The sequence below is a fragment of the Chanodichthys erythropterus genome, chromosome 13 (assembly GCF_024489055.1).
Source record: "Chanodichthys erythropterus isolate Z2021 chromosome 13, ASM2448905v1, whole genome shotgun sequence".
NCBI lineage: Eukaryota > Metazoa > Chordata > Actinopteri > Cypriniformes > Xenocyprididae > Chanodichthys > Chanodichthys erythropterus.
The window spans coordinates 10,461,839-10,478,473 of NC_090233.1; the positions used below are offsets into that span (position 1 = coordinate 10,461,839).

At 36.4% G+C, this 16,635-nt stretch overlaps 1 protein-coding gene across 1 annotated transcript; it reads right to left on the reverse strand.

Annotated features, from left to right (window-relative positions):
• Positions 1 to 418: 418 nt before the first annotated feature.
• fermt3a (FERM domain containing kindlin 3a) lies at positions 419 to 15,572 on the reverse strand. The gene is made up of 15 exons (XM_067407500.1): positions 15,423 to 15,572; positions 14,450 to 14,574; positions 13,983 to 14,216; positions 13,728 to 13,844; positions 12,480 to 12,648; positions 11,226 to 11,328; positions 10,585 to 10,692; positions 10,345 to 10,473; positions 7,610 to 7,656; positions 7,247 to 7,371; positions 7,065 to 7,171; positions 5,161 to 5,376; positions 4,898 to 5,022; positions 3,689 to 3,830; positions 419 to 3,555 (listed from the first exon to the last, which is right to left on the reverse strand). Exons 2-15 carry the CDS (start codon positions 14,571 to 14,573, stop codon positions 3,376 to 3,378), a joined length of 1,926 nt encoding a protein of 641 aa, XP_067263601.1. The 5' UTR covers position 14,574; positions 15,423 to 15,572; the 3' UTR covers positions 419 to 3,375.
• Between the last annotated feature and the right edge of the window lie 1,063 nt (positions 15,573 to 16,635).

Genomic DNA, 16,635 nt, shown 5'->3' on the forward strand with positions numbered 1-16,635 from the left:
GATTCAATGACTCACTCGTACTTTACAGTCTTGTTAGTGTTTGAACAAATCTCTTGAATGAATGATTCACTGACAAATACATTTTATAAGTCATTTGTCGCCACCTACTGGTGTAAGGATGTAATCGTTATGTCAACTGCTCTCTCTGGGTCAAAGAGGAGACGTCCCCTCCCCATTTTGTATGTGCATCAAATTACATTTACAAAAGTGATTTTATATACATAGAAAACACATTACGTCCAAGTAAAGTGTATACTTTAATATTTTAAATAACTTTTGTTAAAATAAAATGTCGAAATATGGGTGAAATAATGCTCCAAACTGCAAAATTGTAATGGTAAATAGATTTTACTATTTAAATAAACATATAAAATACCAGTTATATATAAAATATATATAAAAATGTATATAAAATATATATTTGTTTTCTTGGCATGCTCAAATAAGTGTTGGCTGTGATATATTTAAAGGACTACGTCTTACTGTTTTCCTTAATGACCAAAATAACCAGGGGACTTTTGTCCCATATGCAGATTTTTAGAGGTCATTCAGTGTAACAGGATCAAGAAGCCACGTTGAAATCATATAAAAAACTGATAGGCTGCATCGGAAATCGTATACTTCCCTACTATATAGCAGACGAAAAACAGTATGTGACATGTCGGAATTCACAGTACTCATAAAAGAGTGGGCAAAAAGTACCTGGATGACCTACTACTCCCAGCGAGATTCTAAAGTGTGCATTGAATGAACACTTTACTATCCCATGAGGCCACAGGGCAGGATTAATGAATGGCAGTGAAACTGACGCTGGTAGGTCACATGATAATGACAACATGGCGAATGTAGAAGATCTGGATTCATACAAAATTACGTACAAAAGACCTTCATGATAATAAACACATTTTTAGCAAAACAGCAGAACGAGAAATGGGACACAATACAAAACAGCTCAAAAGAATATCACTGGAATGAATGTGATGGATCCGAAATGGTCAATATTCATATTCATGCACTTTTATTAATATTTATTTTTAATCGTTTATGGCTTATGATTTATCAGTTTCACTTTTGATTTCCTATATTTATGTACTCATACTTTATATATATTAATTCTTATCATATTTTCAAGGATTTACTTGTTATTGTACCCTTATTTTATATTTAAGAGTATGCTTGTTATGTTCAGTTGTTCTTCAAGTGCTCCAGTGTGACAGGTCACGCTGACACGTTAGTGGTTAGACATTGGACGCCTGCCAAATACGGCAAAAGTGGTGTTTTTTCAGAATTAATCAATGTTTGCTGACATTTAATAGTGTAAGATTTGCAAAATTCCCAAAAGGGGATAAAACAACTAATTTTGACAGTAGATGACGTAATGGGTGAAATTAACCTTTTCTTTTAGAACAAAAACATCAATTTGTGTGGGATGTAAATTTCCCTATATGCTCATGGTATAAAGCTGACCGAGTCATTGATAATTCAGCTTTTTCCTCCTTTGCTCTCCTACTTCTTGTCTCTTATCTGCAAATTTCTTAATTATTGCTCTTTTTGATCTTCATCTATTAGATACAATACTCTGGATTTATTAGAATACTCTAAATTTATTATTAACTATTGACTGATACTTTATGATGGTTATTTTACCTTTTGGTTTTATTAGGTATTTGCATTATCAATTAAGGTTTGCGTGTGAGGCTAAATTTAATTGTAATGAATAAATAATTTTTCATTAACTTTATCATCCGCCTGGATCTCATTTTCACAAGTTTCTGCATCAGAATGTTTGGGCAAAACGCTTTAGGACCCGCGTTTATATTAGAAAAGCTTTCCAGCGCTGGAGAGAGCTAAGTGGGAAGGCCTGAAAACAGATGCGGAGGCTGCTTTGATCCCGCTTCTCATGTGAGTAACACTGGGTTTGATTGTCTGGAGCTCCTGTGCTGTTTGCGACTAACAACGGACACTTTGTATTTATTTTGTGTACTGTATGTTCATTTTTTGTGCTTCCTTGTCATTCGTTCATCAACTGCGCTTTATTTTTCGTGAAGCATTTTGTTGCGCGTCAGCTGTGATAAACAGACATCCACGTGCATTACGTGTGTAACAGAGGCCAGATAGTGGGAGTTATGCAGTTAAACTATACTGCACACTGACGATAGTTACAGAATGCGGTGCTTAGCATCATTGTTAGTGCATTTGTCTCGCATGCCAGCCGTGATCAGTTCAGGGTTCCGAGACCGACTCTGAGCAGGGTGGTTAGGATTGGATGGTGAGTTTTGGAGGCGGAGCAATGAAGAGAGGGGTGCGTTTGTTTGGGTTGATTTCAAATATCAACAATGTCCAACAGCGTAGTTCAAGATCTTCTTACAGAATCTTTAAATGGTAAATTCCTAATGAAGAACCAGGTAATTCTATGCCCATAATACTGAAAGATGTAACTAATTAATATCAGTAGAGTGGTGTATATTATAAAATATATTAAATATAGCAAATTAATACATTTTATATTTGTATATTTTATTTATTTATAATATATATTATAAAAATATTGTATATAAATAAATACTAATTGTATTAGTATAATATATTCACCATTTTAAAATAATATACATATATAATTGCAATTCGAGTCTCCATCGTTTAAGCATACTTGATTAAGAATAAATTTTAGTGCACAGGATGCTGCTTTTCATCGTTTGCTCTACGCAGTGCTTGTGAAACTTGCATTGCGGTTTCCTGCGCCAAATTATGTTGCCACAACATATCCTTTTTAACACTTGAGCTGCAGAGTCGATCATTGTATCCCGGCCCGGCACCACTGAACACCATAGCCTTTCATTGATGCTTAATACAAGAACCCAAAAGCTGGAACTCTGAAGTTGACCTTTGAGCTTAATTGAGAGAGATATACTCTCTCTCTCTCTCTCTCCCTCTCCCTCTCCCTCTCTCTACCAATTTAAATATAATAGAAATCCAACAATAAGAATCAGATGCATCAGAAACTAAACTTTAAAAAAGTAAATACCTGACAAGGTTTGATAACTACAAAAAAAATTAAATTTAATAACTACAATAGAGAGAATAACACTGCAAATAACCTACCGTAAGAATGATCAAAGCTAAATAAGACAAAAACAGAGAAATCCCACATAGCTAAATGTCACAAAATGAAACACCTCAGGTCTCACAAACCAGTCAAGACACAATAGTGTTGTTTTTTTCAGGTACATATTCATGAATGGTTATATCAGTATGTGAATTTATACTTTGGTGGTTATTAATAAACATTTATCAGTTTTTATTTGTTTGTTTTTGGCAGATTTCTCTTCATTTTGTATTTCATCAGTCCATAGATTTACAGATTTTTTTTCCCCCTCATAGAGCTTCATGGCCGCCTGTCAGTTTGTGAAACAGCTCCTCGTTCAGGGTTTCGCTCTGCTCTCGACCTCGTGTGGACATGAAGATGTAGCCGCCGATGTACTCGTGGACAATCTTACAATCTGCAGTTACACAGCTAAAGGCGATGTTCACATTCCCATCAAACTCAATGGCAACCTGGTACAGATATGGAAGGGATTTATTATTTGACATAGTGACATTATCAATCCGAGAACTTGGAAGAAGCTTTTGCACTTCAAAAATGGACCAATCTCATAATATACATAAAGACAGATTATAGGCAGATTACCTGTTTGATGTCCCAGTTGACATTCCATTGCCTCATGGTGTTGTATCTCCAGGTTTTCACAACATCTCCAACACTCAGGTCAATACGGATTAAACGATTATTGGCAATGCCAAGCACCTCATCCTTGCGGCAACCCTTAAACCTGCATTTATGTGGACAGAAATTGTACATGTTGTTTCTGATGTCACTTACAACCTGATTGTAATTGATTATTTTGCTTAGATTCTTTTAGTAGCAATATCGTTATTATTAATAATACAATTTAAGCCCTGTTTCAACCTGGTATTAAGATGCGTTTTGGTTGATCGGATCACAAGTGGACGATGCTAAATGCAGGTGTAAACGGGGTCTAAAATGTTTTGAGCTTGTCCACTTTCAACCACTTCAAGAGGTAGTCGAAAATGCATTGGACTGGATTGCTTTCGTAGTGTACGTCATGTGGTCAAATGTGTTCAAACGCCTACTCTCTGCCTACTGACCTAACCCCTAAACAGTATGGGAAACGCGGTAGCCAGATGGGATTTAAACTTTGTCGACTGAAGACTCAAGTTTGGTTTGATGAAAGAAGACAAATGTATGAAAAAGATGAAAAATGTACCAAGCACAATGTTCTCTCACCATTCCTGATTTCTACACACTCACCGTATCCATGTGACTCCAGTGGTATGCGCGTTGGAGATTAATATTTTGTAAATAAAATGGTAAATTAAGTTTTTTTGTGCAAAGCACTCGTTTCATTAAAATTGAGGTTAAACAAATGGAGTCACATGGATTACTTTAATGATGTCTTTACTGCCTTTCTGGGGTTTGAAAGTGTTAGTTGTGTAGGCTGTCAATGGAGGGACAGAAAACTCATTAAAATGATCTTCATTTGTGTTCTGAAGATTATGTGGGTGAGTGATTACTAATTAATGACAGAAATTTCTTCTTTTTTTAACCCTTTAACGATTAAATGTTTCAAGATAGACCTACCTTAAGGTTATAAATCGATGGTACATGTTTCTGTTGAAGCCATTAGTCAGCGGGATTGTCAATGTCAAATTATTTTTGTATATTTTATCAGGATCTAAACCCATCCCCCATGCATAATAAACATTATTACTTTGCATAATTACACCACTAGACTACCATGACTCACAGTCTTAAAAAAAAGTGCATGCCACTAGTGCATGACAGGTTCAGCCTACAAACAAGTTTTACTAAACCCACCTGACTACAATATAAGAGAGGCCAAAGTCAGGCAGAGCCTGCCAGATCTGAAGGAATTTCTGAATGGCGTCTGTTAATGAGAGCTGAGCTACATTCTGATAGGCCTCCAGGATCCTCGGCGCGAGCTGAACAATTGGAGAGAAATGGAAAGAGAAATAAAGTTCAAGAGGAACAAAAAAGCAGAAATGAAATGCCACACTCAAGACTAATAATGTAGTAATTAACCAGTTCAAGTGTATGCCAGTAACCCAGAAACGTGGTACCTGTTTGGGTTTGTACTTCTTCTGGTAGCGTGGAGAGACAAGGCTGTGTGTATTAATACTTTCATCTGTTTGAGCTGTGTTAGTACTAGGTGTGGTTTTCTGCATGGCCAAGAATGACTGGATGCTCTGCACTTCACTAGAGAATGAGCTGTCAGCCAAAGTCTTGCCTTTCGAGGCCAAACGACATGCTGCCATCCATCGGCTGTACTGTTGCTCCTGAGAACAAGACCGAGTTACAGTTTTTCTTGGTTTTTGGTACCAGACAAAGCCACTGGCACCAAAGCTCTACAATCTAATTAGGCTTACAATGCTTTTATATATATATATATATATATATAAACAGCTCTGTCCATTTTCTACTATATGAAAACCCACAGAACACAGAACTGCAGCTCACATGAGTTCTTTGTAAACTCTAGAATGCTGGAAAGTGAAAACCAGCAATATTAATGGTTGATTAATTGTACACTGATTAATGGTACACACTTGGGGAACATATTTCAGTGGAAACTAAGCAATTTAACAATTACATTAGAAAAATTTAATTTAGTTTAATTTTTATATAGAATATATTTATATGTGGGATTTATACTTAAGATTTAAGATTTACAGATAGAATTTATATTTGACATTTAGATTTAAATTGAAGATTTAGATTTTGGGCTATTTTGGTTCCTTAACTTCTTTATGACTTCTTCATTTTTCAGAATAGTGGGGGAAAAATTTCAAAAATTCACATTTCAGTGTTTTTTGTTGTTGTTGTTGTTTTTTACACTTTGTCTATGTGCATCTGTACATTTCAGTTATAATACATAAAAGAAGTTTTCTCAAAAAAAATAAAAAATAAAAAATCCCCCCCCCCTCCACTTAAGTACATTTACTCCCGGTTTCAAAGACTAAAGCCTAGTCCCAGACTAAATGCGTGTTTGAGATGTTTTAACTGAAAACAACTTGCACTGACAATTCTTAAAATATGTCAGTGCCGTTGTTTTGTCTCAAGATGCACACCAGTAATGTTTTTTTGTTATTGTTGTTCTAAGGCACATTTATAAAAGCTATTTAAAAGCCCTAATTAAGCTAAGGCCTAATCTAGCCAGGCCACACTCTTAGAAGAGTTAACCCTATATTGAACCATAGGGTTATTGACTCCATTCTTCTATTAATAAAGTTTATGAGCTGCTTAATTCATAAAATATAACAGATTTAATTAATTAAAACTAAATCCACAAAATCATCCTATGATGGAAACCCTAAAAGATTCTATATATGAAATGCCTGACAGAACCCTTATATATAGAACTTTTAAATTACACTTAAGATCACCAGGTCTGAAAGCCTTTATGCTGCCATTGATTAATAATACTGATGTCATAGCTGATGTTTGCTTACAGAACGACAGCTGGCTCTGCACCGCTATACCTTAACTCACTACTTCAGACTTACGCACCCTCCAGAAACCTGCGTTCTGCAAGTGAACGGCGCCTTGTGGTGCCATCACATAGGGGCACAAAATCACTCTCACGGACCTTCTCCGGGACTGTTCCTGGCTGGTGGAATGACCTGCCACGCTCTATCCGAGCAGCTGAGTCTCTAGCCATTTTCAAAAAAATGCTAAAGACGTATCTTTTTCGTCAGCACTTGACCCAGTAATAGTAGCACTTACCTTGACTAATATTCTTCTCCTATCTGTGTATTTATTTATTAAAAAAAAAAAAAATTGCTATGAGCACTTTACTGAAATAACTGTGACTTCACTCAGCACTTACATACTGTTGTTCTCATGTTGATTTAATTGATTCTACTACTCTCATTTGTAAGTCGCTTTGGATAAAAGCGTCTGCTAAATGACTAAATGTAAATGTAAATGTAGCTGAGCTGTTGTACACAGATAATCATTGACTTACCTGCTCACAGCGCAAGTAGACCTCATTCATGCCCTCTGGCCCAGGTATTAGCAACCTGATACAAAACTTCTGTCCAGCAACACTCACATCAGGGGCCACCTCACAACCTGTGTTGATGAAAGACTTGTTGTTCATCTGTGTGACGTGTACATACATGTTTTAATTGATGAGCGTGTGATTACCTTTAAGGTTCATCTGTTGAATTGGTTCTTTACTGCTTTCCTCTTTACTCTTGTAGTAGGAGATGGTCGTATCTTTAAATGTAAACCAGTATTGTTTATATCCTTTCAGTGTCAGCCTCTTCGGTCTGAGAAAAAAACAGGGATATTTTAAAGAGTCAGGGTTGTTTGTATGGAACTTTTCACCATACACATTGTGAAATACACACTGTGATAAGGAAGAAAACACTTCCTTGGATGCAGGAGGAGAAACAAAAAACCTGGTGGGCCAGTTCTTCTGGCTACACAGTTTAAGCATAATATCAGCATTAGTTAGCTAGGGAGATTTAATAATATGAAAATTGGAGGCTGGGATTTGTTTCTTACCTGAATATTTTCAAGTAGTCATGTAGTTCTGGTGCTGTCATCGTTTCCTGCATGGACATTTGAGATGTTAGTGATGCCAACAGTCATTTCAGATGACCCATACATGTAAGTGACTGAGTGACTATCACCAAAATAGTGTAATATGAAACATCAAATTACAACTCCAATGTCATCATATTTTATGACATTTATGACAAAAAAATAAATAAGACCACACTGGCGAAGCAAGAGTCAACCATAAAATGCATGGTTTTAGCTGAAGGTTGAACTGTGTTCTCATGACAAGAGTATTGTTCATGAATATCAGTTTTGGGCAAGTTTTCAAATCTGTTTTAAATGTTATTTTTAATTAATTTCCTGACAAATATTTTTACTTTCATTTTTGCATAAATAGTTTTGTTTTCATAATAGCTTAAATTATGCTAAAAAGTCATCTAAAAGTCAATAATTGTCAGGACTTGGGTTTGATTGCTGCCTTCTCTACCTTTTCTTAGCTTTGTTTTTGTTTTCCTTTCTCCACGTGGTGGCAGAACACAGCTGATTCTCACCATCAGCCATTGTTTTTTTTGTTTTTTTTGACTCGTTCTTGCTTCTCTTATTATGCTCGCTCTATGCTTCTCCAGTGCCAGAGTGTTTCACGAGTTCACACTTACAAATAATCAGATAAATAGTATGCATATTTGGCTTGCTGTCTGAGGAAAGTATTTGGCCCGAACCCAGAGTACTCCCCACGTCTTATAGGTCTCCACTCATGCTGATTGGGTAGACATGTTGATTGCTGACTGCTGGTTGGAGTGATGTGATGATTAGTTAGATCATTTGAATGTGTTCCTCCCGGACTTTGTTAATAAAACATCATTTTGTGAACTTCCCTGGTTTTATCCTGATCCTGTCTGTCCTTTCTGTCATCTGTCGTCACAAGCTCCTGCTGTGTCCTTGCTCAGTTCACTGGTGGTATCCTGGTCTCCTGACCGTCCTGCCTGGTGTCATCCTCTGATCATCCCTTGTATTCAGTCACACTGGTGGACTGTTTTCTGGTATGGATCTCTGCCTGTTTATGACCCTGATTCTGACTCTTACTTGGTGCCTTCCCTTGATTAGACAGTCTTCCCGATACTGACCTTGGCCTATTTCGACTTTCTTTCATTCCTCTGCCTAGCCAGCTGGAGCTCAGCTCAAGAACTTAGCGACTCGCTGTTCTGTTTTCAAGTGACTCCCAATAAAGTTTCTATACAGTATCTGTATACTGAACGGACTTCACATACTGGCCAGTATGGATCCGGCCGAAGGATCTCCTGCCCGCTCAGCGGTGGAATCCAATATTGAGCTGTAATGAGGAGGAGATTACTTCTGCACATCTGACTGGTGATACTTGGGGCGCCAGCCCCTCTGACTTTTTTGCCACCGCCGATCGTTCTTCGCACGAGCCTCGGATTAACAACTCTCCTGTTCATTCTGGTGAGCCTGCTGGTCAGTCCTATCTTATTATCTGCAGATGGTCTTCAGTCAGTCCCAAGCCGCCTCTCTTGCCCCACACATGACTGTGCCATATATCTTCTCCCTGGTACCTTGAGTGCACCACTTTTCCATGTTTGCTCCTGAAATGGTGGCCATAGCAGCCGGTATCATCTGTCACTCTGTTCCCAGTTGGGTTCTACTTCACATACCTAGATGATATTCTCATCCTTCTCCCTCTCTCCAGGTGCAGATCCAGCAGGTGAGGTTGGTGTTCCAGAGGCTGCTGGAAGTACTCATTTCATTCCCAGTCAGTTCTCATCCTGCTTCTCCAAGATGGCCCACTTTATTACCTTTCCCAAACTCCTGTATGCTAGAGCAGTGGTTCTTAAATCTGGTCCTGGGGACCCAGTGAACTACACAGAACTATGTCAAAGCTTTTGAACATTTCCCTCATAATTGCCCAGGAAATGCAAATATAGGTCATTTAACACACAATGACAATATAGCATGACATTTTGTGAAACAGAAGACTTGCCCCATATGAACTACTATAGGAGAGAAAAACAACTGAACTACCCAGCATGAAATATATTTTTTTTACTAAGTAATTATTAAGCTTTTTTATATCTGTAATTAACTCTTTCCCTTCCATTGACAGAATTTTCCATTATTTATGAGAAAGAGTAGAGAATCACATGCAAAAGAGAAGAAACAAGTGATAAAAGCATTTCTTTTGGACATTGTAGTCTGTAAAAAAATGTTTTTTTTTTTTTTTTTTGTTGTTGTTGTTGTTGTTGTTGTTGAACATTGCATAGTGAGATATTCATACAACAAAATATTTTGGGGGCCATAAAAGTTTTGTGAAAATGATGAAAAAAAGCTGGCAGTGGCAACGTTTTTATATATATAAAAAATAATAGTAATGCTGGGGGGAAAGTTAAAAAAAAAAATATATATATATATATATATATATATATATATATATATATATATATATATATATATATATATATATATATATATATATATATATATATATATATATATATTTTATTTTTTTTTTTTTTTTTTTTTTAGCTAGTCTGTAGAAGCCAGTTGAAGACTGGAACAATGCAGCGAAAGTAAGGAATATAAAAACATTAGCATGCGACTGATTTGGTGTAGACTTGTCCTTTTAGTTTGCATTTATTTTTTGTGAATATGTAAATATGTGCCTGTGCTCTAAAAGCTTAGTTCAAAGTATTGTTGCAGTGGTGTGTATATGTCATGAAACTGACCAGCATGTCATCTGCACTGCTCTCTCCTTCCATTTTCACCTCCAGGCACTGTAGAGCTGAATCTAGATCGTCCATAGCAGGACAAGATGCCACAAACTGCTCTGTTAGAGACACTTTCCCAATGTGGTACTGATGTAATCACACACACACATACACACATAAAGATCACAAAAACAGATTATTATATAGATAATTGTTCATGTGTATGATGAATTGATATCTGCTCTCCATCACCTATACCTGTAAGGCAGCAAAGACCATCATCTCCTCTTCAGTGCATTCAATTTCCTCTAACAGGAGGGCCCACCTCGCCTGCTCATACAGCTGTGTCAGACGTACCGCATCTGCCTGGCAGGTACGGGGGGGGGGAGAATCACTATTTAGATTTTACGGTTTATAAAAAGATTTTTGTTAAAAAAACAAGTATTGCTGTTTTTACTATCTATAAGATTATGCATTTTATGAAAAATACTATTTAAAAAACAATGTTCATTTCTGAGGTGGTGGCATCATCAAAGTCTGACCACTTTAAGTTCAAACAGAAGTAAATTTCTACAACAATATTTTCAGTGTTGTATTAAGTGTATTCTTATATTTACAATGTCAAATTCTGTTGTTGGTGACATCAAAGTAATCGCTTTTTTACAGATTACTGTACAAAATATTATTGTGAATAATGTGATGTGTTGTAATGATATTTACTGGTTAAGGTTGTTATTTGATCATTTTGCACTTATTTTATGCTTATTTAGCCAAACACTATAAGACTAAACAATAAATAAAAAATACAGTTTGTCAAGAAAAACCTTACATACTAAAAATGTAAATCTGTTTTCTAATTGAGAAACACATCAAGAACAGAGTGATGGTGTCATGCCTACCTGTGGTATGATGTCGTGAAAGCTATAGTATTTGAAACGCAGAATAAGTTTATCATTCTCTTTGACTCCCTGTTGTAGGAGAGAACGGGACGAATCCAACCACCTGAGCAGAGATCATATCACCATTACAGCAGATTCTCACTGATTTTCACAGCAGTCTCACAATGCAACTGTAGCTGGGGTCATTAATGTACTGATAAAATCCTAAATGTGCAGGTAATGTGTGATGGTATCAGATTGGTATCACACTGATGGTATCACATTGCTGAAGAGAATGAATGAATGTACCACTGTATTTACATGTTACCAATAATACCTAAAAAAAGTAAATGTCCAAACAATATAATTTTTTTTTTTTTTTGCTTATAGTAAAATAGTGTTTTCAATAGTAAAACAGTTCATGTTTGGAAAATGTACAGTGGATTCAGAAAGTATTTAGACCTCACTATTAGTTATGTTGCAGTCTAATGCCAAAATGATTTCCGAACGATGATGCAAAGATCTGGGACTAAAACAAATTCTGCTGCATTGGTTTCAAAAAGCATAGTGGCATCACTAATTCGGGGTGGTTGATTATGATTTAAATTTTTATGATTTCAAACTTTAGTCAGTGTGTAACGTTGTTGTTTGAGCATAAACAACATCTGCAAAGTTTCAATCAACAACGCTCAGAGTTTAATGCAAAGGGAGATATTTTCTAAATAGTTCTCTGTTTAAGGACTACAACAAATGGCTGGTAGGGACTACAACAAGATTCTTCCTGGGTTAGTGACATCACTAACCCTAATATTTACATAAACCCCACCCCGAACACCTAACAATTACTGACATTACTGACAATCCTCATTTTGGCTGCGTGAGATTCTCCAGCGTTGTTGATGTTGAGCAACCGAAGCGCGGGATGTTAAAGCTCCACCCTCTTTTGGAAAGGAGGCGGGAATCAGCAGCTCATTTGCATTTAAAGGGACACAGTGTGTTTCCGCTCACACCCACATAGGTGCAAATTTGACAAACTATAAAAAAATACTGGTTCTTTATTTATTTTTTTCTGTTACCACAAATCTGTTTTTGCTTTGTGGTTATGGGGTATAGTGTGTTTTAGCATAAGCCTGCAACAAAACAAAATTTAAAAAAAAAAAGGGGGTTCTGAATATTTTCTAAATGCACTGTCTAGAACCATTTCACACACAGTATTCAGTGTTGTGTGTTTAGTGGCCCTGTGTACTTGATGTTGCCTTTAGCGTATTATCCTACCTGCCGTTAATTTGTGCTTTCTCTGTTACATTAGTTGTCCGGTACATCTTAGCAATGGTCTCTGGGGCCGGGGCAGGCTGACTGACTGCCAGCATCTTGTACACAGCCTCAGTTTCAGGTGATTCAGCATAGAAGGCAGGCATGCCATTGGCAAGCTTCAGGATGGTGGCTGCAATTGCACAAATTAGCAAATATCTAAAATATTTCTATATAACTAAACATATACAAAATGTTCAATTTTAGACCAGCTTTACATGACCTTTACTTGTGTTAATAAATATATTGTGCCGGTATTATATTGATGAAAGGTGTTTGTATTGTAAAAAGCAATATACAGTACACATAAAATGTAATTATTTTATTATCTGTGTCTTTCTTTTACTGGAAACTCCTGTCACCATGTCAAAATCCTTTTGTGTGTGTGTAACTATACCTGGAAAGAAAGGTCATTCTGTTTCCATTTCTGATTCTAGCAACAGTTAAGTAGGCTAGATAAGGCCATGTTTATACCTTGTATTAAGATGTGTTTTGGTCAATCGGATCACAATTAGACGCTGCTAAATACAGTTGTAAAAGGGCTCTAAAACATTTTGAGCTTTTCCACTTTCAACCAATTCCAGAGGTAGTCAAAAACGCATTCAAAAACGTTAAAAGGGCTCTAAAACATTTTGAGCTTTTCCACTTTCAACCAATTCCAGAGGTAGTCAAAAACGCATTCAAAAACGTTTGTTTTCGTAGTGTAGACGCTCATGTGGTTGAATGTGTTCAAACAGACACAAAACAAAGTTGGCTGAAGGTTTGGTTTGAAGATGAAAAATGCCCCAAGCACAATGTTCTCACACCATTCCGGATTTCTAACACATACTCACAGCGTTTGCTGTGTTCTCACAGCTGTCAGAGCAGAAACAAAAGCTGATGTTCTCTATGTATTTTTCTGTCATCTCTGGTCACGTTTATTTATAAATTGCGCAAGCTTATTTTGTGCATTAGATCGAAAGATCTGAAAAAAACATACATTTACCCGCCCATAGAAGCTCCCCTCGAAGAAATCAGGACAGAAGTGGTTGAAAGTGGACAACAGAGATGGATTAAAACACCAGGTGTGAACGGGAATGTGTCTCCCTCGTCCAATTGTGATCCGAATGACCAAAAGCATCTTAATACTAGGTGGAAACAGAGCCTAACATTGGGTCTTATGTTTATGTGAATTGGTTTGGAATTAATATTTTCTGTATATGTATTGCTCACTTGAAGGAAGCGGTGCGCATGTGATGTCATACACCTCTTCCTCAACATCTTTATCTTTCTTTTTCTTCTTCCCTTCTACTGGCCAAAGTAGGGATAGTTCCTCTGGGCGGCGAATATCTAAAGAAGAGAAAACAAACAGTAACGTACAGGTACATAGCAATGTACATAACTTTAAGGGAACCTTGCCAGAATGTTAGGCAAAGTTGATGTTCTCAAATGATCTCAAAGCCAGAAGCTAGAAGAGCTAAAACTCACTCAAGAGTTTGCAAATGCCCATGACAGTGCGGAACACAGGGCTGGAGAAGCAGACCCTCAGGCGGAGGGTGGTGCCATTGGGTATTAGCAGGCGCAGGGGCTTGTGCTGGGGCGTGAGGCAGAGTCGGGCGTCTGCGTGAATTCCACATTTATCCAGCGTCCAGGACGGTTTCAGCAACCACTGCTGCTTCTGTTCCCACCACAGAGCATGATCGGACCAATCCTTCTTTATTTCTACAGAAGAGAAGACAATTCTGTCATCACCCTCATCTCGATCGAAACACATATGGTTTTATTTGTTTGTGGAACACAAAAGAAGATCGCTCTGTATGCTTTTCATTGAACGGGGTTGTGTGAAAATTGACTTTGACTTTGCTTTTAAAGACTTGATTTAGACTCAACAATCCGAACACCCCTTGCAAAAGAAAACACAACATATTTTAATAAATCAGACATCAAAAACTCACGTGACTTTTCCACAACTTTAAGGATGACTCCACCAATATGTAGATCCGAAGTGACACTGATTTTAAGAGGTGGGGCCTCTGGTCCCAGTTCCTCTACACTGATGGACAGGTCCCACACTGCCATTCTGATATGAATAGAAATGCCATATGATATTATGCTTCCACAATCTCAGTTATTTCCCTTTTCTATAGTTTTGCATGTTATCTGTTTAACCTGCTTTCAGTTTGGGCTTGCTTTGATCAGCACAATTACATACAACTGGGTGATTGTCAAATTCATGATTAATTGTTTTAACATCAAGAATTTACGGATATATATATATAATAATATATTAAGTTTAAAAATTAAAAAAAAAATGTGTGTATATATATATATGTAAACTATTCAAATATAATTTAAATTTTGAAGTGTGTGTGTATATATATATATATATATATATATATATATATATATATATATATATATATATATATATATATAAAACTATTTAAATCAAATTTAAATTTGGAACTGTGTGAAAGTACTTTGCATAGGGACTTTTTTAACTTTCTCAGCATTCTTGTTCTTCTCTAAAATTTGCTTGATAGTTTTATTCTGTGTGCTAAAAAATAAAGTCAACTTTATATTAAATTTAAGTTGCATAATTTTCAAAAACATTAATTAGTGAAAAAAGAAATAAACATGCTGTGTGGATTTAATGTGATCAATGACCTTTGCTATTCGATTCAATATACACACAAGATCTACGAAAAAGATAAAAAATAAAAATGTTGGTTAATGTAGCAAGGTGCACCAATTGACACTTAGATATTTAAAAAAAATCTTAAGAAAGAATCATGTCAAATGCAATCCATCTAGGCCTGAAGGCCCATGCGTGCCCACCCCTCTCTCCATTTCTAAAACTCACAACAGTCGCCAGACAAAACATCCCACCCTTCCTTTCTGTTCAGTTTCATTTTTTCTGTTTCTTACCTCGTTTAGTTGTGGTTCCAAAAATCTTAAGCGATGTACAGGCTACGCCCTTAGTCTCTAGCACTTTCTATCTCTCTGTCTCTCAAGAAATTTGTGAGACATGTGCAGTCACTTCCTCCCCTATCTTTCTCTGTGGAGGTTTCACCTCGTCTGTGCTGCTGTACAAGTGAATAGCTGTTCTCTTTTTTAGACTGATTTCTTAAGGGTTCAGCTGACCATAAATAGGTTTCTCTTCCTCTTCCTGCGACGGAGACTGGAGATGCTCTTCTGAAATGAAACAAAGCCAATTATTAGTCTCCCTTCTGCACTCGTACTCATATTGATATAATGGTAACACTTTACAATAAGGTTTCATTTGTTAACTACATTAGAACTAACAACAAACATTACTTCTAGAGCATTTATTATTCTTAGTTAATGCTAATCTCAACATTTACCAATACATTTCAAGATCAAAAGTTGTATGTGTTAACATTAGTTAACAAATGAGACCTTATTGTAAAGTGTTAACGATTACATGGCTGTCAGTGGGATCTTGAAAACTTCTGCTCTCTCAAAGTTGAATAAATTTGACTTTTCTTAAGATTACTACACTTATATAGCAGCAGTTCTAGTATGCTGGTAACTAGTATATAGTGCTCCCTGCTGGGTAGATTTTGAAGCACTGCAATAAAAATAGATGATCAGATATGTTGGCTTCACTTTGAATGTGCACCATTTCTTCTGCTTGAAAGTTTAGATGACTTGACTGTTTTGCAATCTAATAAAATAATTAATAAAAAAATGATTTGAACCATGTAAATAGCTATAAAAAACACCACTATTGTAGCATAAATTGTTCAGGAAGACGAATAAGATCCAGCAAAAGGTTTTAAAAATACTGTACCTTTAAAGCTACAAAATAATTGGCTTCTGGCGGTAAAAATTAAAACTTGCATTAGAACATTGTTTTGGTTGTGCTTCGGCTCTGCTTCCTTTGTGGATGAATATGTTTCGATTTTTTTTTTTCTTTTTTTTTCTATTTTAACTCTCAGATTCCCTGGAGGTTTGCCGTGAATGATTCGTTTTCTTACTAGTTCTGACAACAAACCTTCAGGTACTTTTCTCCGTGTATGGATATGATTTGACACGCGCAGGCGACTGTCATCTCTAGCAATTTCCCGCGAAATCCGTCCCGACAGCTCTAAAATGTAAATCATTATTATAGTGTCAT